The sequence below is a fragment of the Anabrus simplex genome, chromosome 6, assembly GCF_040414725.1.
Source record: "Anabrus simplex isolate iqAnaSimp1 chromosome 6, ASM4041472v1, whole genome shotgun sequence".
NCBI classification, from domain to species: domain Eukaryota; kingdom Metazoa; phylum Arthropoda; class Insecta; order Orthoptera; family Tettigoniidae; genus Anabrus; species Anabrus simplex.
This window is the reverse complement of record NC_090270.1, coordinates 185,891,068-185,914,811: the sequence shown is the minus strand read 5'-3', so window position 1 is coordinate 185,914,811 and position 23,744 is coordinate 185,891,068. Positions and strand designations below refer to the sequence as shown.

Here is a 23,744-nt window from a genome sequence, read left to right as displayed (position 1 = left end):
CTCGAAGAATGGTCAGTCCCAAATTCTAGCGATCGCAGTCTTTCTTTTAATTCTTGATTTTCAACTTTAAGAGTCTCATTGTCCTTTTTTAGAATGTTTATAATTTCTAATGCACTTTTATATTCCTCATCGACTGTTTTCGGTGCTTCGTCAACGCCGTCCCCAACAACAACATTCCGAACACACTGCTCACAAATCCAGTCAACATTTTCATTAGTTTTTACGTCTCTAGGGCAATTTCCACACTTATAATGCCACCATCGATCACATGAATCACACAACATTCCATTTTTCACTAATTTTCGACATTTTCCGCACTTTTCGTCACATTTTACGGTTAATTTACTCGGAGAATAAAACACTACGTCGTCATTACCGGGCGCTATTTGGAAAAAACAGGAAGGGGAGATAGTGGGTTCGATCCTCACTGTTGGCAGCCCTGAAGATGGTTTTCTGTGGTTTTCCATTTTCACGCCAGGCAAATGCTGGGGCTGTACCTTAATTAAGGCCATGGCTGCTTCCTTCCCCCTTCTGGAGTTTTCCTATCTCACCGTCGCCATAAGACTGAACTGTGACGGTGCGACATAAAGCAACTTGTGAAAAAAAAAAGTATTTTTGTTGTAAGGTCCTATCAGCGCCGAGGTACGAGAAAATGGGTGAACAGAATTTAATGAAAATCGGTACCGTATGTAATGCCGGGGAATAAGGAATTTTATTCAACCTGTTTGAAATGGCAGTTTCGGGGAAGGTGCCAAAAATTAAATTTTTTATTACCTATATTATTGGCCATATCAAAAAGTACTACAGTAAAACCTTGTTAATTCGAAGTCGTTGGGACTAAAAAATCTGACTTCGAATTACGTGATTTCTAATTAACCGCCAATTTGCAATTCAGAAGTACCAACCCTTGCCGCGTTACTAAATATTCTAAGGCCCGTTACTGCATGCAGTTAACCTTGATGCACAGTTTATACCTTTCAAACACCATGAAAAAAGAACTATTTCCAAAATGTTTCCGAGAAGGTGCATTTACAGTATTCAAATAATGCACTCGGATATCTCACTGGTAAACGTAACCTCACGCAACGAAAGAAAAAAAAAGCACAATTAAAAGACGAGGGGAAATCTATACTGGCTCCCATGTGCAAGTGTTTTATTAATTGGATTACTATACTGTATACATTTTAGATGCCTTGTATTTACACAGAAAGTAAGCGATGCCCTTAAAATCGAACTTTCCTATGACTCTATGCTTGTACGATTTCCCGCCATGGCACTTCTCTCGTACTTCAGAAATGTAAACACATGCCGCGTCACAGAGTATTCTAAGACCCATTAATACATGCAATTACCTCGATTCACAGTTTAAACCTTTCAAATGCCATGGAAAAAACTATTTCCGAAATGTATCCAACAAGGTGCATTTACAATGTTCAAATAATGCACTTCGATAAATCACTGACAAACATAACCTCACGCAACGAAAGAAAAAAAATCGCACAATTCAAGGATGAGAATAAATTATGCCGGTTCCCCTGTGCAAATGCATTATCCTTTTGGATTTCTGTACTGTTTGCATTTTTAGATGCTTTGTACTGGCATGGAAAGTGCCCGACGCCCTTAAAACATTGTAGCTTATCGAACTTTCCTATGACGAGGGGATAAAGTGTCTCGCGCCCATGAACATTGCAACGCACTAATATGACCCCCATCCCTCACCCTTGTACGATTTCCCGGCTGGCAATTTCTCCTTTAAAACCATAAGACCGTTTGGGCTCGCATTAAAATAAAGCAATGCAGTTTTACGGGCAATGACAATATTGTTCGGTGCCTACGAATTTATTATATGAGCCACGTTTTTTTGTCAACTGTCGGCATCGCCAGTGTTCGTGGATTCTGTTGTCCCGCACACTGCCTGTTGCGTGATATTATGGCGTTCCTTAAAAGGTTGAATACAAAAGAATTCCGATTTCATTCAACTTAGCAATCATGATGCGCACTGTAGACCCACCGAAGTGAGTGTAAGTGCGGAAAGCTACCCCTCCATGTTCCAGAACGCGCATTCTATTATGAAGCGGAGTGCATAAATTTCCAGTTGCAATTACTCTGTAACATACTATTGTTTTAAAATGTAAAGGCAGTTTCGAATTAAAAGTCTGAATTTCAGTAATGGGGCCGGCATTGTACTTCGAATTACGAATTATCCGTATTTCGCATTAAACAATTGAAATAACATGCAAAACTGTATCTCATGTTCCCGGGAACGAGAGCTTCTTCGAATTAGGCCAGATTTTGAATTAACCGATTTCGAATTATCGAGGTTATACTGTACATAACAAAAGTTATAGAGAATACAATTTCTGATTATTTATATTTTATTCTATTTTACCGTACCGACTATAATAATGTTGGTGGTGATGGTGATTAAATTGTGAAGAATGAGTAAAAGTCATGAAGGAATGATCACTTGAATAATAACACAAGAGGGAGTCATGGAAGAAAGGACGACTCACCTTACATTAGATACTCTAATATCATAAAGTCAGAAGAAAACTAAATATGAAGGCCTGCAATTTAGAAAGCTCATAAAATTGATCAATAACATTACATTGACCATTGTTTGTTGTGATGTGCTTTGTGTATTCTGCTGCCATTTATCTGCGATAGTTGGGATTACTGCTGTGTAGGTGCATATCGAGTATAACAGCCTGTCTGAATATTAGCGGGAAGTAGCATGCCATTCCTCTGGTTCATAAATTTTCTGATACTACTGGCACATAACACACTGGATCATCATAGTATTCCAGCTATTCGATCCCTACTCTGATTCAGTGATTGGAATGAGCAGTGTGCACACCTAAATGTTATAATGACATAGGAGTGTTCGCGGTTGTTTGCGGCGTTGTCATTCTAGCTCTGGAACTTTGAACTGTTAGATAGACTCCGTAATAATTTTCGTTAAAAATGAGAAAATATGCTGTTTTTCATTTTATCGAATATTTGATATGACAGCATTGCTTCAATCCCGACGTTCATACAGACGTCATTGTAATGACCTGTGTTGACTGTTGACTTCAGTTGGGAGAACTATAAGGACAGTCTTTCCGAGAATTCCGTAGCGAAGCAGGTTACATCAGCTAGTTATTTGATGCAAATAGCATTGCACTTCGCATAATTGCTCGGTCGCTTGGTGCAATATATTAATCTATGCATTTGCTAAGTAATTTCATGCCGGGCTGAGTGGTTCAGGAGGTTGAGGCGCTGGCCTCTTGACCCCAACTTGGCAGGTTCGATCCTGGCTCAGTCCGGTGGTATTTGAAGATGCTCAGATATGTCAGCCTCGTGTCGGCATATTGACTGGCACGTAATAGTACTCCTGCGGGACTAAATTTCGGCACCTCGGCGTCTCCGAAAACCGCAAAAATAGTTAGTGGGACGTAAAGCAAATAACGTTTTTTAAGTAATGGCATGACTGATTCACACGTGTGGAGCATGAATTCATGCTGTTTTCGGAAGGCTTATCAGAGACCGATCATTCTCACTCACATAGCCTACTTCCTGTGAGGGAATAGTGAGACAATGTATGTTGGGTATTCAGCCCGAAGGCTGGTTCGATCCTCAACAGGTCCACCATTAGCTGTCATAGATTGCCTAGGTGTCACTGAAGGGATGTACTAGGGAAATGAGGAGTGAGGTAGTTTCCCGTTGCTTTCCTCATTGAGACAATAAGTGTTATAAATATATCATAGTACTGTATTGCACAAGACATGTAGAATAAGCAGCTTTGACAAATTGTATCCTCTGATTTTTCCTGATTTTCATATCAAAATCTCCTGATTTTTGGTTTTGTTAAGTTGGCAGGTATGGGTATCCTTTCTGTCCTGCATCAATGGAAATTCCAAAGTATCTTGCCGATATTTATTGCAAATTTTTTGTCCCTCCATCTATTCCGTGTCCAAGTAGGGAGGACATATTCGCAATACCACGTTCAGGAAAATGGAGTCCCACAGGGATCGTTCTTAGTGTCACTCTGTTCGCGATTGCCATAAACTGTATTGTTGCTGCTGCTGGTTCAGCAGTAATACGGTCGCTATATGTTGATTTTGCTCTGTACTATAGTTTGCGTATGGCAGTCACAGAGCGACAATTGCAGCTAGCTATTAGGAGAGTGGAGCAGTGGACCTTAGAATATGGCTTTCTGTTTTCTAGCGCAATGACCTCTGTTGTTCACTTTTGTCGTCAACGTACTCTTCACATGCCTCCTGAACTTTATCTAGGATATGTCGCTCTTCCCGTAGTTGACACTTACCGATTTCTTGGGCTCCTTTTTGATAGTAAATTATCGTGGGAGCCACACGTGCGGCAGTTAAAAGTGCAATGCATTAGGAAGTTCAATATCATGAAGTTTCTTAGCAGCACTAATTGGGGTGCTGACCGCATGGTGCTCCTACGATTCTATAGGGCACATATTTTTATCCCAGTTAGACTACGGCTGTGCAGCGTATGGCTCAGCAAGACCATACGTCCTTGCGAAGCTGAACAGCATCCACCATAGTGGGGTTAGGTTGGTGACGGGAGCTTCCCGTACAAGCCCCGTTGTTAATCTGGTAGCTGAGTCTGGTGTGCCGCCATTACACCCGAGGCGCCAGCAAAGGCTCCTTTTGTATGCTGCAAATTTGCAACAGATGCCACTTCATCCAAACTATCCTTGTGTATTTAACAGTGGCGACCGATATCTGTACGCTGTTTGTCCTCGAGCAACGCGGCCAGTTGGAATACGCTTGGATAGCAGTCGCAGATTGTTTCAACGTACCTTTGGTTCCTTGCCTTGTCAGACCACCAAGTGGGGTACCTCTGTGTGTAGTACGACGTCCTGAAATAATCCTGGATCTGCACACTGGCCTGAAGGAAGACACGGACCCTCGATTTATCGGAGGCTTTTTCTGTCCGTTGTTTGCTGGTATCCAGGTTCAGTCGTCGTTCACAAGTATGGCTCGAGAACAAACACTAAAGTGGGCTGTGCGTTCGTTCTCGACACTGATAGGTTTCTTTTTGCTCTCCCGGAAACCTGTAGTGTGTACACAGCAGAGCTCTATGCTATCTGTGAAGCTCTACGCCGACACTTTGTGTGTACTAACTCCTCGAGTTCCCTACAGTCTGTTGATACCTGTTTTCCTCAGCACCCTCTGGTGCAGCAGATCCAGGACCTGCTGGCCGGGTGTTCGGATGCCGGCACCAGAATCACGTTTCTGTGGCTCCCAAGCCACGTGGGTGTAGGGAAAGGAGTTAGCAGATAAGACTGCCAAGGAGGCAGTAACACTGCCCCCGTTGCCTTTCAAGGTTCCAGCAAGTGATATTCGCTCTCAGCTGAGACATCTGGTTATGTCCCATTGGTAGATGGAGTGGCAGGCCGCTCCTCTTCCAAATAAGCTGAGAGCGGTAAATGGTACAACGAAGGTAGGGAGGACTTCTCTTCGGGCTTCTTGGAGGGAACCAGTGGTATTATATCGTCTTCGGATCGGCCACGGTATCCTGACTCACTCCCATCTATTGAAAGGAGAACCACGTCCGGTGTGTACTTGCGGCGATCATTTTACGGCGGTACACAACCTTACGGAGTGTGTAGACCTGGTCGATCTGGGCCGTAGTCTTAACGTCCCGAGTACAATATCCCATATCTCGCGAGATGACAAGCTGTCAGCAGACCTCGTCAATTGCTTTATGAGGGATAGTGGTCTGTTTTATCGTGTGTAATGTTGTCCTTTGTCCTAGTGTTTTTGTGTCAATTGCGCTTTTATCCCATTGACTTCATTTTAGTTTGTGTTGTGTATTTTAATATGTTATTTTAACGTCTGCTGTAAATGATGTGTACCGTATTTCACGGCATAATCGTCGCCACCGCGTAATCGTCGCTTCCTTTATTTTCAATACAAAAATCAGACTTTAAACCTTTAATTACAAAATCGTCGCACGTCCAAATTTTGTTCACTAATAGGGTTAAAAGGTAAATGGAACTGCAACGTAAGTTGCACATGAATGCGCAATTTAAATACGTGTATGGTTTATGGGCAATTTGGCAACACAGTCACGTTTGCGACATGTTGCACAACGTATAAATAAATAATACTGGTATATGTACGACGCATGGCTTACTGGTAGACTATTGGCAGTTTGACAACGTGGTCGCGAGACAGTGTACTATTTATTCACCACCTACATATTATGCTTACCGGTAGGCTATCGGCAGTTTGACAACGTGGTCGCGAGACAGTGATCTATTTATTCACCACCTACATATTATGAGTTCCCATTTGAAATACGTAAGGCTGTAAGTTATCGCTTATCGGCAACGTCGCCAGGAAATACCGGCTAGGTAGGTTGAATGGACCTCGAACCAGCCCTCAGATACAGGTAAAATTCCCTGACCCGGCCGTGAATTGAACCCGAGGCCTCCGTGTAAGAGGCAAGCACGCTACCCCTACACCATGGGGCCGGCTCCTGTGTTATTGCGCACGAAGTGAAATCCAAGACGATAACGCAGATTTCCACGGAATTATTCAGCTCACGGTCAGCCGAATTATTTACGATGTCTCAGTTGTCATCGCTAGACTCTTATCTTACTACTACGTCATAAGTGTCCAGGCATGGGATGAAAACTTTTATCCAAGCAGTCAAGATAATTATTATCCAATGCTATTAAAGTTTTATTTTATAAACTCGTCAGTAATGTAATGTAAAATCATCAATAACTGGGAAGAAATATTAACCTAATTACCGTATGTTTAAAAGAAATTGAAAAAAATGAATGTTTGTTACTGACGTCTCGGAATACAGTCAACTATACAGTAGATCTACACCGCGCTAGCTAGAGCTCCGGTTTGCGAGCTTTGCGCAAGCGCAGTAGTGTGTCGCAACCAACGAGCTAAACTGATAAATTGTTGCATGCTTCCTTGCTGCCTAACAGTATTGGCTGCTCTGGAATGGACAGATCACAGATGCATTTATTTGTTTCAGATTTACGTGATTACTGTAGACATGTGTGCGTGAGAATTTAAGTTTTTAATTTGTGTTTTGGGTGTTTGCAGAAATAATTTGTTTTAATAGTGAACAATTACGGAAAGTCATTTATATCGCAAAACATTAACGTGTGAAGCATTTATAAGCGATTATGGGTAAATATAGAAACTGTTCTGCGGGCTTCAAGCTAAGCATAATTGCCTTCGCTGAACAGCACGGGAACAGAGCTGGAGAAAGAAAATTTTCTGTGAGTGAAAAGTTAGTGCGTGACTGGCGGAAAGTAAAAAACAAGCTAAAAAGCACAAACCCTTCTAGACGCGTGTTTAGAGGTCCTAAAACAGTGAAGTTTTCTATAATTGACGAAGAAGTGTTTAGGTACGTCAGTGAAATACGTAACAATGGCTGCAGTGTATCATATGAAATGTTACAAATTAAGGGACAGGAGGTAGCGCACAAACACAACATACCGGTAACTCAGTTTAAGGCGACTCGTGGGTGGATTAAGGGGTTCATGCGATGACACAATCTGTCAGTGCGATGGAGAACAACACCAAGCCAAAAGTTGCCCGCTGATTACAGGACAAGATTGTAAATTTTCACCGATTTGTTATACGTTTGCGCAAGGAAACTTCGTACTTGCTTTCTCAAATCGGTAATGCCGATCAGACTCCAATTTTTTTTTGATATGCCTCGCAACAGTACTATTGCGCTAAAAGGATCACGGAGTGTAATAATGAAAACCAGCGGTAGTGAGAAGTTGCGATGCACGGCAATGCTAGCCATTACAGCTGACGGGAGAAAGTTGCCGCCTTACATCATTTTCAAGAGGAAAACGATGCCTAAGAATATACAGTTTCCCCGTAGAATTCATGTACGAGTGCAACCAAAGGGTTGGATGGACGTAGAACTCATGCTGGACCTCGTGTAGTGTGCCGATCTCTCGGGCCTAAGATCGAACCTTGGCCTGCTGCAGACACACAAACTCATACTAGCTGATGCTCGGGTAAGAATGCTAGCAGGAGTGAAATATATATACATCTAGAAAACAGTCGAGAGCAGCGACTTACCACGTAAAACTGTGCGGTTAGAATATAGTGCAACCTCGATTATTCGTTCCCGGAAACCACGTTTTCCCGGATTATTAGTTCAAATTGCGTGCTGCATTGAGCATCCTAATTAAATCACATAAAAATCCCACATTATCTGTTCCTCAAGGAAATGATTTCACGGATCAACCGTCCAGAAATTTCAGTTCCATCAACGCTGAATCCTCAATCAAGCGTTTTACAAGAAACTAAATCTCTCGAAAGGACGGCTATGGCAGATGTATGGATCTTGGCGTTAACATCCCGTCATTGCGATAATTAGAGCAAGTACTGTACCGGAAAAGCGATCGGCAGTGAACTTGCATAAGGGACCATCTTAGCTTCGTGTTCGCATGGTATTGTTAAGAGAATCCTCGGAAATCATAAAGCAGAGTGTGACCACAAGAATTGGAAGGAGACAGAGCGTGTTTCAGGAGCTTTACTTGAAGACGGAGCGAGTTTTGTTTTCAGCACTTCCCTCAGGCACTGTATATTCACTGGGCTTTCAGGCAGGAATCGAAACTGCTCCTTCTTAACACAAATCTAGCATTTTAATATTATCTCATACAATTATGTTACTGAGACCAGAACAGATATTGCACCTTTATGTACATAAAGCCATGGGAAATTCTACGTTTTTGTATTAAAATGTCGTAAAAACCGCAGTCGTTTTATTTGCGCACATTACATTTAAAAAGTTGGTATCGTTTTCAACTCGTACTGACTTGTGAATCCTATAGTTATGGAACCCAAGATGAAGAAGGAGATTTGGTAATAGATTTTTGTAGCAGGAATGGATTAATTGTTGGTAATACGTGGTGTATAAAAAATAACTCACAAAAGATAACTAGATATGGTTGGGGAGATAGAAAGACAAAGACACTGAATGATCTTATTGTGGTGGAGAAGGAGAAATGTAGACAACGGAAAGATGTGACATTAGTGCCAAGAGCAGATTTCAAAGGAGACCATAAAGTGGTGGTAGCCAAATTAAGACTTGGTCAACTAACGAAGTTAATAGAAAAAAGGGAAAGAAAAATAAAGGGATGGAAGTTAAAAGAGAATTTAATGAGGGGAAAAGTTTCAAGAGGATCTGAAGAAGGAAACTCCCAAAAATGACGTGAATAGTGTGGAAGAGTGATGGACATGTTTCAGAAATGGTTTTGTAAAGTGTGCATTAAACACCTGTGGAAGACAAGGAAAAAGGAAAAGGAGACTCCTTGGTGGAACAGTAGGGTAAAGGAAGCAGTTAAAGAGAAGCTAATGGCAGGGAGGAAGTGGATAGGCAGCAGTCGTACAGAGAATTGGCAGAAAGAAGCCAAAAACGTATGTAAGAAAATAGTACAAGAAGATAAACGGAAGAGCTGGGAAAGTTACACAGAAACTTTACAGGAGGATATAAAGAGAAGTAAAAAGGTTTTGTATGGTTTGGTGAAGAATAGTTTATGAAATAGGGAATATACAAAATTTGTAAAAACTGAAACAGGACAGATATTGACGCAGAGAGATGACATACTAAAAAGATGGGAAGAATATTTCTCTGAATTGCTAAATATTAAATATAGTGAACTGGTAGATGAGAAGGAGCAAGAAGAAACAATGTGGAAAAAAGAACAAGAATAGGAGATATCGATGTTAGAAATAGAGGAAGCCATACAGAAGATGAAGAGCGGTAAAGCAGCAGGAGTGGATGAGGTAACTACGGAAATGATAAAAGCAGCAGGACCAATAGGGCTACAGTAGCTGTATAGATTACAGTGAAACCTCGATTCTCCGTTTTTCGAGGGACCATGAAAATAAAACGTACAACACGGGAAAACGGAAAATCCAGGAATGAATGAAAACCATCAACAATTTGGCTAAACATCACAAAAATGAAAAATGTATAACTATAATCTTACAAAACTCCTAAACCAAACTAAACTACAGCCCCAATGGGACTTTGCCTGCCAAGCGACCGCTCCTCAGCCCAAAGGCCTGCAGATTACGAGGTGCGCATGGTCAGTGCGACGAATCCTCTCGGCCGATATTCGTGGCTCTGTAGATCGGGGTCGCCATCTCACCATTAGATAGCTCCACAATTAAAGGTAATCACGTAGGCTGAGTGGACCTGGAACCAGACTTATATCCAGGTAAAATTGTCTGACCTGGTCGCAATCGAACCCGGGCTCTCTGGATGAGAGGGGGGAATGTTAGACTGCGAAACCGCATTTATTTTTGGTACGCGAGTTCAAAATCTCGATACTTTCTATTCAATTTTACAGGGGAATCTTCGTCAGTTTCCCATGTAAACTTCTTTCAGTTCAGCAACTTTGATTAGGCTAGCCAAACTCTTCAAAAAATCTAATAACGCCAAGCCAAACGATAATCGACCACAAGTAGTTTTTAATTCTCTCATCTAATAAAATAAAGCACATTAGATACAAAAGCGCCCAAAATGATGGCGAAATCCGTTCATTTCTTAATCTTTCATTGTAATTTGGTCTTTGGTATACTGTTCGTAGTCAGTTTCTGGAAATCTCGTACCGCGCAAATTAGGCCTACATCGACTTTTAAAGGTTATGTTGAACTCAAAAACATGGTTTCGAATGTTAGTATCGATTCTTAAAAGTTCTTGAATGCATTATATTCAATTCTGCGCGTCACAAATCCAATCAAATTGGAAAGATAAAAGAAATATCAAAACTCCAGAAATTACGGTTATTCGTGACCTTGAGGTCATTTGGAAAGCGCTCGCTGCACATTCAGTACGATTTTGAAATAATACCAACCATTTAAAATGTAACGTGCGCAAATAAAACGACTGCGGTTTTTGGTATTTTAACACGAAAACGTAAAATCCCCAGTTTTACATTAGGGCCTAAACAGTAATAAGCAATCCCAAGACCTACCATGGCTTTCTTTTTTTTAAAATGTAAGTTGCAACATCTGTTTTGGTCTTGCTAACATAATCATGTACGATAATATCAAAAATACTGAATTTGTGTTAAGAAGGAACAGTTTCGATTCCTGCCTGAAAGCCCAGTTACTCTGCAGTGCCCTGAGCAAAGTGCTGAAAACCTCTTCGGCAGTACGATCGAAAAAATGTAAAAATATAGACATCTAACCCTGGACATAATATGGACGTTTTATAATTGCGAACATTTGGCTAAACTCGTTCCGTCTGCAAGCAGAGCTGTTGAAATGCACCGTGTCTCCTTGCAATTGTTGTAGCCACTCTCTGCTTTATGATTTTCTGAGATTCTCTAAACAATACCACCCGAATGCGATGCTAAGATCGTTCCTTATGCAAGTTCACCGCCGATCGGTTTTACAGTACCGGTACAGTACTTGCTTTAATTATCGCAGTGACGGGGCGTTAACGCCTAGATCCATAAATATGCCATAGCCGTCCTTTCGTGAGATACAGTTTTTAAAAAAAAACGATTGATCGAGGATTTAGCGTTGATGGGACTGGGATTTCTGGACGGTTGATCCGGGAAATCGTTTCTTCGAGGAATGGATAATGTGGGACTTTTACAACGTGATTTAATTATGATGCTCGCGGGACCACTTAATTTGAACGCATATTCCGGGAAAACGTATTTTCCGGGAACGGATAATCGAGGTTCCACTGTATTTAGAAAAATCTGGAGGAAGGAAGGGAAAAATAGATGAAGAGCAGTATGGTTTTAGGAAAGACAGATCAACGTTTGACTTGATCTTTACATAAAGACATATGATGGAGAAAAGATGGGAGTTTGGAAAAGACATAATGATGACATTTATTGACATTAAGAAAGCTTATGACAGTGTGTCCAGACAGTTGTTATGGGACACATTAAAGGAAAAAACAAGTTAACAGAGTGGACGTGTAAATGATAAAAGCTATGTACAAAAAATGTGTTAGTAGTGTGAAGACTAGTATAGGAAAAACAAAATGGTTTAAAGTTGAAACTGGTCTCCAGCAGGAAAGTGTAGCCTACTACAGTGGAACCTCAATTCTCAGTTTTTGGAGGGACCATTAAAATAAAACGTGCATCACGGGAAAACGGAAAATCTGGGAATGAATGAAAGCTATCAGCAATTTTGCTAAACATCACAAAAATGAAATGTGTATAATTATAATCTTACAACACTCCTAACCAAACCAAACTACATCCCCAATGGCTTTTGCCTGCCAAGCGACTGCTGCTCAGACCGGAGGCCTGCAGATTACGATCCTGGTGGCTCTCTAGACCGGGATCGCCATCTCACCATTAGACAGCTACTCAATTAAAGGTAATCACGCAGGCTGAGTGGACCTGGAACCAGCCCTTATATCCATGTAAAAATGCCTGACCTAGCCGGGAATCGAACCCGGGTTCTCCGGAGGAGAGGCAGGCAAGTTAGCCCGCGAAACCGGCATCAAACAATTACCGGTACGCGAGTTCAAAATCTCGATACCTTATATTCAGTTTTACAGTGGAAACTTCGTCAGTTTCCTGTGAAACTTTCTTCAGTTCAGCAACATTGATTAGCCAAACTCTTCGAAAAATTAATGTCAAGCCAAATGTCAATCGACCACAAGTAGTTTTTAATTCTCTGATCTAATAAAATAAGGCACATTAGATACAAAAGTCCCCAACATGATGGCAAAATCCCTTCTATTCTTAATCTTCCATTGTAATTTGGTTTCTGGTTTGTAATAAGTTTCTGGAAATCTTGTACTGTACTATGTAAATTCGGCCTAAATCAACTTTTAAAGGTTATGTTGAACTTGAAAACGGTTTCGAAGGTAAGTATCGATTCTCAGAAGTTATCAAATGCATTATGTTCAGTTCTGTCCATCCCTAATCCAATCAAATTGGTAAGAGAAAGAAAATATAAAACCTTCAGAAAGTATGGTTATTCGTGACCTTGGGCTCAGCTGGAAAGCGCGCTTGCTGCACGTCAGTACGAGTTGGAAATGATACAAACCATTTATTTTGTGCATGTAACGTGCGCAAATAAAGCGACCGGTTTTTTACTTTTAACACGAAAGCGTAAAATTCCCAGTTTTATATTAGGACCAAAAGAGGCAATCCCAAGACCTCACACGGCTTTTTGTATGTAAGATGCAACATCTGTTCTGGTCTTGATAACATAATTTTATAATACTAGGTTGTACAGTAGAATAATCTATTCCATACAGCCTTTAATATAAGCATTGTATGCATCAAAGCAGTTCAGTGGCTGGACAGAGGCTAATTATGCGGAGTTACAAGTAACTGATCTCGTGTTTGTTCCCTATTGAAGATAACAATAGTAAGATTCTATTAGAATAAAATTTATTGTAGCCACCTATTCAATACAATACCGTTTGTGGTGATTATGCCGCGTCTAGTGACAATCGGGAAGGAGTAGAAGAAGAAGTAGAGGGTTACCTCCAGTTTAATAACCCACTGCTCCTAAGTAAAAGGCTTCTACTAACATTTGTTTTAAAAAGAGTGTGATCTGCAGTAATACTTGAATATTTTTATTGGACCCTGTGCTTATGTTTTCATGTGTGTTGTTTGGTGTTTTTGACACCTTTCAGTGCACTTGTTTCTTACAAGTCTCAGCATAGGAGGTTTTCATATTTGTTCTCATGTTTTTCATGCCTTTTAATACTTTCCTCTCATCTTTAGAAATGATAGATATAGTTTTCACTGTACTCTTAGATACACGATGCAAAATGCGCTCATGTCAGAAAAAATGTATCTAGTGTTTCCATATCTCTGTTGGATAGTTTTTAGTCGTATATTCAGCAGTACGTTTTCTCGCTTAACACGTTCATTTTTGTTGTCTCCTGCAGAAATGTCTTAACAAGGTTTTACTGTATTCGTGGGGACTGGTGTGTTTTTATTTTTTTTCATCTACTGCTTGAAATTCTTTAATATTAAGATCAAAGAACCTAATGGATCTGTCTATTTGTTATGAGTATTTGTTCCTTGCTACTTCCTTACATTGATGGGTGAAATCTAGAACATTAAGAACCATGTAAATGTAATTTGTGCATTTCAAATCAAAATCCCTTTATTTGCAAATGAGGTGTCTACCTCTGTGGCAAATGGTACACTAAAATACATTATTGTCAAGCACTAAATATTAAATTAACAAGAGAAGAAAATTTTTCCTATAATACAATATTATACAATTTACGCTAACAATGTTTTCTATTAAACACACAGCTCATCCTTAATAAATTTATATTGTTTACAAAATTCTACTTATAATATATCCTGTCCTACTTACAAATATAGTCAACTGATATACAGTATGTGGAATTACTTCAAATGATACTATACAACTGGTATAACATTAATATTTACATTGCATTTATTTATTTACTTTTTTTTTTTTTTTTTTACCCGTTCTGGATCCTAAGTAGCATAACGACCTGCTGCGTCTTAACCAGAGCCCCTTTTGCCACCACTTTTCAGAGTTCCTGAAGGGCCTTCACAGCTACCGTAGCGGTCCCAGGGCCCTCAAAGTCCCCACTGTACTTCACCCCTACAGGCAGTCCCCTACTTTGGCTGTCCAAACTCCTTAGACCAGGGGATGGAATTAATTTATTCACACACATTTTTTTATATACAATAACCTGCACTGGTCGAACGCCCTCTAACATTTCATTTATTTTCTCTGTTGCTGTTTATTCTCTTCTTGAATATCTGTACAGATTTTGGAAAAGGATCAAACACTACCCCTGGTAAACTGTTCCACTCCTTCACACCCTTCCCAATGAATGAAAATTTACCCCAATCGCTTCTGCTAAAATTCCTTCTAATTTTATATTTGTGGTCAGTCCTGCCGATATAATTATTTTCCAACTGAAGCCTCTCACGGATATCTCCCCATGCTTCTTCTCCTGTATAGGCTCTATATAATCCTGTAAGTCTAGTTTTCTCCCTTCTCTTACTTAAAGTTTCCCACCCAAGTTCCTTTAACATTTCTGATACACTACTCTTTCTCCTGAAATCCCCTGTTACAAATCTTGCTGCTTTCCTCTGCACACTATCTATTTCTTTTATTAGGTATTCTTGGTGAGGATCCCAAACACTGTTTGCATATTCCAATAATGGACGAACCATACTCAAGTAACTTTGTTCTTTTAATTCTTTGTTGCATCCTTTAAGTAGCCTCATTATGACATGTAATGATTTGTATGCTTTCCCAACAATGTCATCAATATGACCCTTCCAGTGCAAATTACTTTCAAATCTCACACCTAAGTATTTGCACTTGCCATCTTTTGGGATAACTACCTCATCCAAAGTATATTCAAATTCAGTTTTAAAGCTCCTGTTTGTAAAAGTTGTAACAGTTGATTTGCCTCCATTAACCTTCATATTATTTTCTTCAACCCATTGTTGGATACTTTCAAGGTCCCTTTGTAATTCTGAACAATCCTCAATGTTGTTTATTTCTCTATAAACAATTATGTCATCTGCATACAATCTTATTTTTGATGTTATATTGTTCCCTAAATCATTTGCGTATATTAAGAAAAGTAACGGACCGATTATACTACCCTGTGCAATTCCCTTCCAAACTTTCTCTTCCTGAGATACATTATTTCCTACTTTGACTTTCTGAACCCTTGAATTTAGAAATGCTTTTATCCAACGTGTAACCCTTACGTCCAATCCTATTCCCTCCAATTTCTTTAATAATATTCCATGTTCCACTCTATCAAAGGCTTTGGAAAGATCTATGGCTATGCAATCTAACTGGCCTCCTGAATCCAACTGATCTGATATGTCCTGCTGAAATCCCACCAGTTGTGCCTCACAAGAAAATTTCTTTCTAAATCCATACTGGCTCCTCATGAACCAATTTTTATCATCACATATCCCTCTGATGTACTTCGATATTAAACTCTCCAGAATTTTACAAACTATACTGGTCAGGCTGATTGGTCTGTAGTTCTCTGGTTTCCTTTTATCACCCTTTCCTTTATAAATTGGTATTATTATAGATTCCTTCCATTCCTTTGGTATTACACTATTATTTATGACATAGTCAAAGAGAAATTTTAAATAAGGCACTATGTACCACCCCATTGTCTTTAATACCTCCCCAGTAATTTGATCACTCCCTGCTGCTTTTCCTTGCTGAAGCAGTTGGATTTCTCTGAAAATATCTTCGTTTGTGAATGAGAAGCTTCTTGTTTCCCTCTGTCTCTCTCCCTCTCTATCTTCTGTTTCGGTTTCCAACTCTTGACAATCATCTACTGAATCTCTAAATTCCCTACTAAAGAGGTTTGCTTTCTCAGTATCTGTTAAATAGTGTTCACCCCCTTCTCCCACCATTGTAGGAATTTGGATTCCTTTTCCTTTTTGATTCCTGATATATGAATACAGCTTTTTCCATTTCCCTTTGTGGTCATTACCCTCTTGAAGTATGCCATTCATATAATTCTCTTTTGCTTCCTTTTTCACTCTATTCAGTTCCCTCATTAGCTGTTTTCTAGTTTCTCTACTCTCCCTACCCTCTTTGATTTTCCTGTTTACTATTCTACATTTTCTTTTTAATTTTCTTATTTCCCTTGTATAATAAACAGGGTCTGAGGTCATTTTACCCTTCTTAACAGGTACAAATCTCTTCTCTCCTTCCCAAATAATTCCTTTAAATTTAGCCCAAAGTGTATCCACGTTACTCCCTTCACTTATCCAACAACTGAATTGTGAGTTAAGGTAAGTCCCAAATTCATCAACTTTAGTTTTTCTGTACAATTTCTTGTCTTGTGTAACCCTCTTATTAAGTCTTTTTGGTACGAGTCCTACATCCATTATTACAGCCTTATGGTCTCCTATTCCTTCAATTACCTCAGTTTTATCAACAATTTCCCATGGTTTAACCAAGAATACATCTAGTAAGTTATTGAGACGAGTCGGTTCTTGTACTACTTGTGTAAATCCTCCCTCCCAAATTAACTTATTTGCCAGTTTCTGTTCATGGGCTTCACTTGCAGCTCCTTTCCATTCAACTTCAGGCAAATTTAGATCTCCCCCAATTATTACCGTATCATTATTATTGTTTTTATGAGTATAATCTATTATTTTTTCAAAGATTTCCATGTCTCTTTCCTCTCTTCCAGGCCTGTATGTTCCTATAATTCCCACCTCCTTCATATTATCACAAACTAATTTTATCCCTAATATTTCATCCCTTTCATCGGTAAACCATTCATGTGAACAGTAAGTTTCCTTCACCAGAATAAACACCCCCCCCTCCCTTTTTATCTCCTCGGTCTCTACGATAGACTGTGTACCCTTCTGGAAATACTTCTCTATTACCCACCCCTTCTTTCAACCACGATTCCACTCCTATCACCACATCAGTCTCATAAGATTCCATCAATGTACCGAATTTTAATTGTTTATTTACTACACTTTGACAGTTTACCAAGAGCAATCTCAGACCCCCTTCCTCCCTAAAACTTGACTGTTGCAATTGGGTAACTTGAAATTCCTTACTATCCTGAGTTTCTTTTTCTAGTTGACTGAGCCAGCTTGAAGTATAGCTGGCTCTTTCTGCTAGTTTTCCTGGTCAGTATTATAACTCAAGGGAGTTGCCTGTTTTACAGTACATATCTTAAGATTAATAAAATCTAGAACAATATTTCCTATCTTTCGTTTACCTGAATTGTTTAGATGGAGGCCATGTTTTGTATAACAGTATCTCTCAAAACTGCTGCATTCAATAACCTGAGTATTCCGAAAATGTTTACAAATTTTAACAATATCTGTATTGACCTTGTCCACTTCAATGTTCACACACGAATCTCTACTCAAATCATGCCTGTGGGGCACGTTCACTACAAAAACGTTAGTGTGGGTCAGCTTCCCTAGTGTATGTTTAAGTTGTGATCTTACATTCTTGGCGTCGTCGCGAGCTACGTAGTTCGTCCCACCGATGATAAGCACTGCATCGCCGCTCCCGAAGTTCCTAGTTGCTGCTTCTACGTTTTCCACAACCCTGCTGATAGAAGCTCCTGGATATATTTCTCCGGTTGCTGCTATATTCTCGTCGTTAATCACTCCCGCAATTCCCCTTCCTTGGCTATCACCAAACACAGCTACCTTCGCTGATTTAGGCCTAACTGGGTCTTGAATCTGAATTCTAGGCCTAAATTTCAAACTCGGCACGGCAACGGATCGCGATGATTTGGTTTCACGCGCGCGATCACTTTCTTCCAGGATTAAATTATTTAGGGCAGAAAACCTATTTCTAATGTTTATTTCCGGAAATTCAGTTGTAGATTTCTTCTTAGCCGGCCATCCACGAACTACTTGACACCACGTGCTCGAGTTTGTTACTTGTACCGGTATATCACTCGAAGAATGGTCAGTCCCAAATTCTAGCGATCGCAGTCTTTCTTTTAATTCTTGATTTTCAACTTTAAGAGTCTCATTGTCCTTTTTTAGAATGTTTATAATTTCTAATGCACTTTTATATTCCTCATCGACTGTTTTCGGTGCTTCGTCAACGCCGTCCCCAACAACAACATTCCGAACACACTGCTCACAAATCCAGTCAACATTTTCATTAGTTTTTACGTCTCTAGGGCAATTTCCACACTTATAATGCCACCATCGATCACATGAATCACACAACATTCCATTTTTCACTAATTTTCGACATTTTCCGCACTTTTCGTCACATTTTACGGTTAATTTACTCGGAGAATAAAACACTACGTCGTCATTACCGGGCGCCATTTTGAAAAAAAAAAAAAAATTCCACTGTCAGCAGTCTGAAGATGGATTTCTGTGGTTTTCACACGAAGCAAATGTGGCTGTAGTTTAATAAAGGCCATGGCTCCTTCCTTCTAACTCCTAGTCCCTTCATATCCCATCATTGCCATAAGACCCTTCTTTGTCAGTGAGACGTAAAGCAACTTAATTAAATCAGTTCCTTTAAATCTCCCTTTTCTAGGTATTTAAGTTTATCTCTAATTTCTAAATATCTGAGAACTTTCTTTGAACTGATATGTATCATTTCAGTAACATGTATTTTGATTATTTATCACGATAGGATTTATATTTATATAGTTCAGTCTACTTATTTCATGATGCCTTTACTTCAAAAGAATTATATCTCTTGAAAATATCCTTAATAATGAAATCCACACCTTATGCATCCTTCTACTGAGGTTCTATTCTCTTCACAGGCTGTCTATAAGATGCCTACTGAGAGTGACGATTCCAGCAAAAGCGTGGCATTAGCTTTACAGAGAGTTTTCCACGAGTTACAGTTCTCTGATAAGCCTGTAGGAACCAAGAAACTTACTAAGTCTTTTGGCTGGGAAACTTTGGACTCCTTCATGCAACATGATGTACAGGAATTCCTCAGGGTGGTAAGTTGGCTGTTATTGTATTAAATACTATGGGTATATCAATCCTGGTCAAATGAATTGATTTGATAATTTTAACTTTCTGTTCCGGTTTTAAAAGTGTAGATGTTAACTAAATTGTTTAAATCAGGGTTTAGGATATTAATTACTTTAGATCTGTCAAGAGATATTTCATTATTAAAATCAGTTTATAGATACTTGATTCAATCATTATTTGATGTTACTGATGGTATTACTGATCCTTGAAGAGTGGTGTTTGTTCCTGGAATCAGTTTTCCTTTCATTAGGATAATGGATATACTCTTTTGTGGATTGATATTTATTGTCGCGGCCACCAAATTAGGCGGGTGAGGAGAACTGCGTTGTCATCAATTATGGGAACGGCGAAGCGACAAAATGTCGAGAGTCGCTTACCCCCGGGCGTGGATTGGCAACGCTGATCGTACAGTGCTGTCAAACTAAAGCCCATCCGCTCCAGCCCACCTTACCCGAGTCATTCCCTGTCAAGCAGCTGTTGAGCTCGCATCGTAAGTGCAGTTAAAGATAGATAGTGAATGTCAATTGATTTGGGCTCAAGTCAAGAGAGAAGTGGCAGAGAGGAACAAGACATTCAAAATAAAGGACGTAGAAAAACTCGCGTCAGAAGCCATCGACCGTGTGACTGCTGCAGATTGGGAAAAGTGCTTCAATCGCGCGGAAAATGTTCAAACAGATGATTGGGCCAAGGAAATAGTAAGGGACGAAAGAATGGAGCCATTCATCATCAGTGTAAAAGACGACTCGATAGATAGTGAGATGAGTGATGACAGTGAATAAGAAATTTTAGACTGCCTTGAAGCTAGAAACTGATTTTTACTTCATTGTAAATTAACGTAAACCTGTTCTTTAAAGTAGTTCTTTTTCTGTATTACTCAGTACAATACACAATATTAAAATATTTAAAGTTATAATGTAATAAAACTGATACGGATTAGCCGGTTGCCATTTCTTGATGGATGCAGTATTTTTGTATCTGTCTCTTGGCACAGGCCAGAGCAAAGTGTAGCTTCCACCGAAGTCCCAGTCTCATCCATGGCTGTGACAATATGGAAGCTGCTGGGGTATGAGCGGTGCTGAGTAATGACATTTGGAGCACAAATAGTGTCAGAGTGTTATGAAAGGTGTTGCTCATAGGATCAGTCGTGCTGCAGTGGCACCTTCTGGTCCAGTGAGGAAAGCAATGGCAAACTACCTCACTTCTCATCTTGCCTAGTACGCCTCATTTGGGTTCTGCCATTGGTTTTTGTGGTTTTCCTATAATTGCATAGCCTTTGGTGGTGCTATCTGAGGATCCAACCAGCCTCTGGGCTGATGACTTAACAGACAGACGGATTAATATGTAATCCGAAAGTATTTACGGGGTCCTGCAGCCTGTGCTGGTGCACGCGCCCTAAACGCCTCAGCTAGCGACATTTACATGTTCGCTTTCCAGGCCATTTTCCAGGAAAATTACAAGACTCACGGAAATATGTTTCAGATAAAAAGTATTAGTCAGGCGATTTTTTACATTTTTCCCACAGACAAAATTTTATTGGCTGAAGAAATAAAAACTTGGCCGCTTACTGAAATTTTCAATACATGATTCTACGGATTTAAATTAACTCGTTCAAGATTTTATTTTTAATAATTATTTAAAGTGCTTTATATGGAAAATAGTTACATCACTGGAATCAGCAGTCTTTTCTGAAGCTTGTAGTATTTGTTTCGGAACATTGTATGAAGTAACATCAGGAGCTTGAGAAAGATAGGTCTTATGCCTCGCGCTCCGAAATGGTGTGTTCAGTTAGGCATTTCTTCTCCAGTTGCTACATAACCTTGGCAACAGAGTAATTTCTCTGACTCGCCTAATTTGCTGGCCGCAACAATAGACCTATTTCTGTAAAGCCACTTGTGGCTAAATTGAGTAAAATTGTTGCATGTTTTCCGGTTCTGTTGGTTATTGCTACATCATCAACATGACTGTTCTTATCAAGCTGAAGTGTATAAACCCAAATATTATTATGTAGAAAAAGACAAAATCTACAATCCACATAATCCTAAATGTTGCTGACAGAAATATCATCAAACTGGACCCAAAATATATGGTTGAAATTTTATCTTGTGGAATCCAGAACAACTTCGGAAAAAATGTTAGCTATCTTTTCCATTTTAGTATATTGAATTGGTCTACAGCTTTGTTTCCTTCTAGGAAGGATTTATAAGTCAGGCTGAGTGGTCACATTGCAAAACACTGGCATACTCTTCCCATTATTGTGAGCTCGATCCCAGTTCAGTCCACGTATGGTTCAAGGTGCAGTGATACTCCATCCTCGTCTCAGGTTTACTGTCACATGTAGGTAATTCTGTGCGACATAATTTTGGCACATTTGTATATCCAGAACTGTGGAAGTAGTTGGTGGGATGTAAAACCTGTATTTTTGTTGTTGAAATTTTTTTTGCCTCCTTTTATGTTAGAAGTGACGCTGAAATACAGCTCTCTGTGTTATTAAACTTTACTATTATTTTGAATAACTACAACAATATAGTGTTAGCATAAATAATATTACGAGCATCAAAATGTAAGTTACAGTGTTACAAAAGCATTGCGAAAAATGTGTCTTATATTGATGGAGTGTAGTGGTGATAATTGTATTCATGTCCCAGTGTGGAACTATGGACGGCAAAAAAATGGTCTGGCAAATGATTTTGAGTATCAGGATACTTATTTCTTCAGAACACAAGCTATTGTCTCTAGTACATTCCTAATTGTAGACCACCTCTAGTTCAGTCTTGGACAGTTTAATACACTATACCCGGCATCAAGCGTGAAGCGTGTTGAGCAACATCCAATAGCTAGTTGAATAGTGTGCTGCGATGTCATGCTGGGTTTTTGGCCTACAGCACTTTACCCTCAACTGCACAAAAATTAGTTGCTAGCTGAAATAGAAGAATCCAATGCATTAGAGACCCTGGAATCTTTGACTGAATGCTTCAGGTATATATTGGAGTATGAAAGTAATAAACAGTACATACGTTAATGCTGATTTAAGTATTCTCCCAACCTAACCGAAGTTTTTGGTGATCCTTGTCAAATTAATAACCAAAGGTTTTTTTTTTTTTTTTGTGCTAGGGGCTTTACGTCGCACCGACACAGATAGGTCTTATGGCGACGATGGGATAGGAATGGCCTAGGAGTTGGAAGGAAGCGGCCGTGGCCTTAATTAAGGTACAGCCCCAGCATTTGCCTGGTGTGAAAATGGGAAACCACGGAAAACCATCTTCAGGGCTGCCGACAGTGGGATTCGAACGCCCGTATCTCCCGGATGCAAGCTCACAGCCGCGCGCCTCTACGCGCACGGCCAACTCGCCCGGTACCAAAGGGTTTATGAATCAAATGGATTGCTGTAATTAGACCAATTCATCTTGGCATGTGACAGTATTTGTTCATTTATTGAATTTATATTTATTTAATTATTTTTTTTTTTTTTTTTTTTCTTTGCGTTTATGGGAAGAGTTTGCAGGACTTCTGTGCTAGTGTGGGTTTAGTAGTTATAAATACATTCTTCAAGCATAAAGCTATTCACCGCTACACGTTGGAGGCTAGAGGTACCAGATTCATAATAGACTGTATCTTAACCGACTTCAAATTTAGGATATCTGTTATGAATATACGATTTTTTCAGGGATTTTTTGATGGTACAGACCACTGTCTCATCTTCAGTGAACTATCTGTAGGCCTAGGATAGAGAAAGTGAAATCTGTCTGCAAACTAATAAGGGTTGAAAACCTTCAGGACGAGGAAATTAGAAATATACGGATATGATTAGTGAGAAGTTTCGAAGAGTAGACAAACAGGTTCAGGTTATAGAAAGAGAATGGGTGGCATACAGGGAAGCTGTAGTAGAAACAGCAAGGGAATGCCTAGGATGAACTGTGTGTAAAGATGGGAAAAAGCGAATATCTGGGTGGATTGATGAAGTGAGAGCAGCTTGTAAACGTAAAAAGGAGGCTTATCGGAAATGGCGCCAAACAAGAGCCGATGCAGACAGGGAATTGTACGTAGATGAAAGAAACAGAGCGGAACAAATAGTTGTTGAATCCAAAAAGAAGTCATGGGAAGATTTTGGTAATAACCTGGAAAGGCTTGGTCAAGCAGCAGGGAAATCTTTCTGGACAGTAATAAAGAATCTTAGGAAGGGAGGGAAAAAGGAAAAAACAATGTTTTGGGTAATTCAGGTGAACTCATAATAGATCGCAGGGAATCACCAGAGAGGTGGAGGGAA

At 39.7% G+C, this 23,744-nt stretch overlaps 1 protein-coding gene across 2 annotated transcripts in view; it reads left to right on the top strand.

Moving 5' to 3' along the window:
- Positions 1–23,744, top strand: part of Usp7 (Ubiquitin-specific protease 7) — a 458,856-nt gene that overhangs the window by 74,954 nt on the left and 360,158 nt on the right. For both annotated transcript variants that reach the window (XM_067150095.2, XM_067150096.2), the window contains exon 7: positions 19,261–19,446. In XM_067150095.2, coding sequence (XP_067006196.1) covers positions 19,261–19,446 — 186 coding nt within the window. The remainder of the gene's footprint in view (positions 1–19,260; positions 19,447–23,744) is intronic.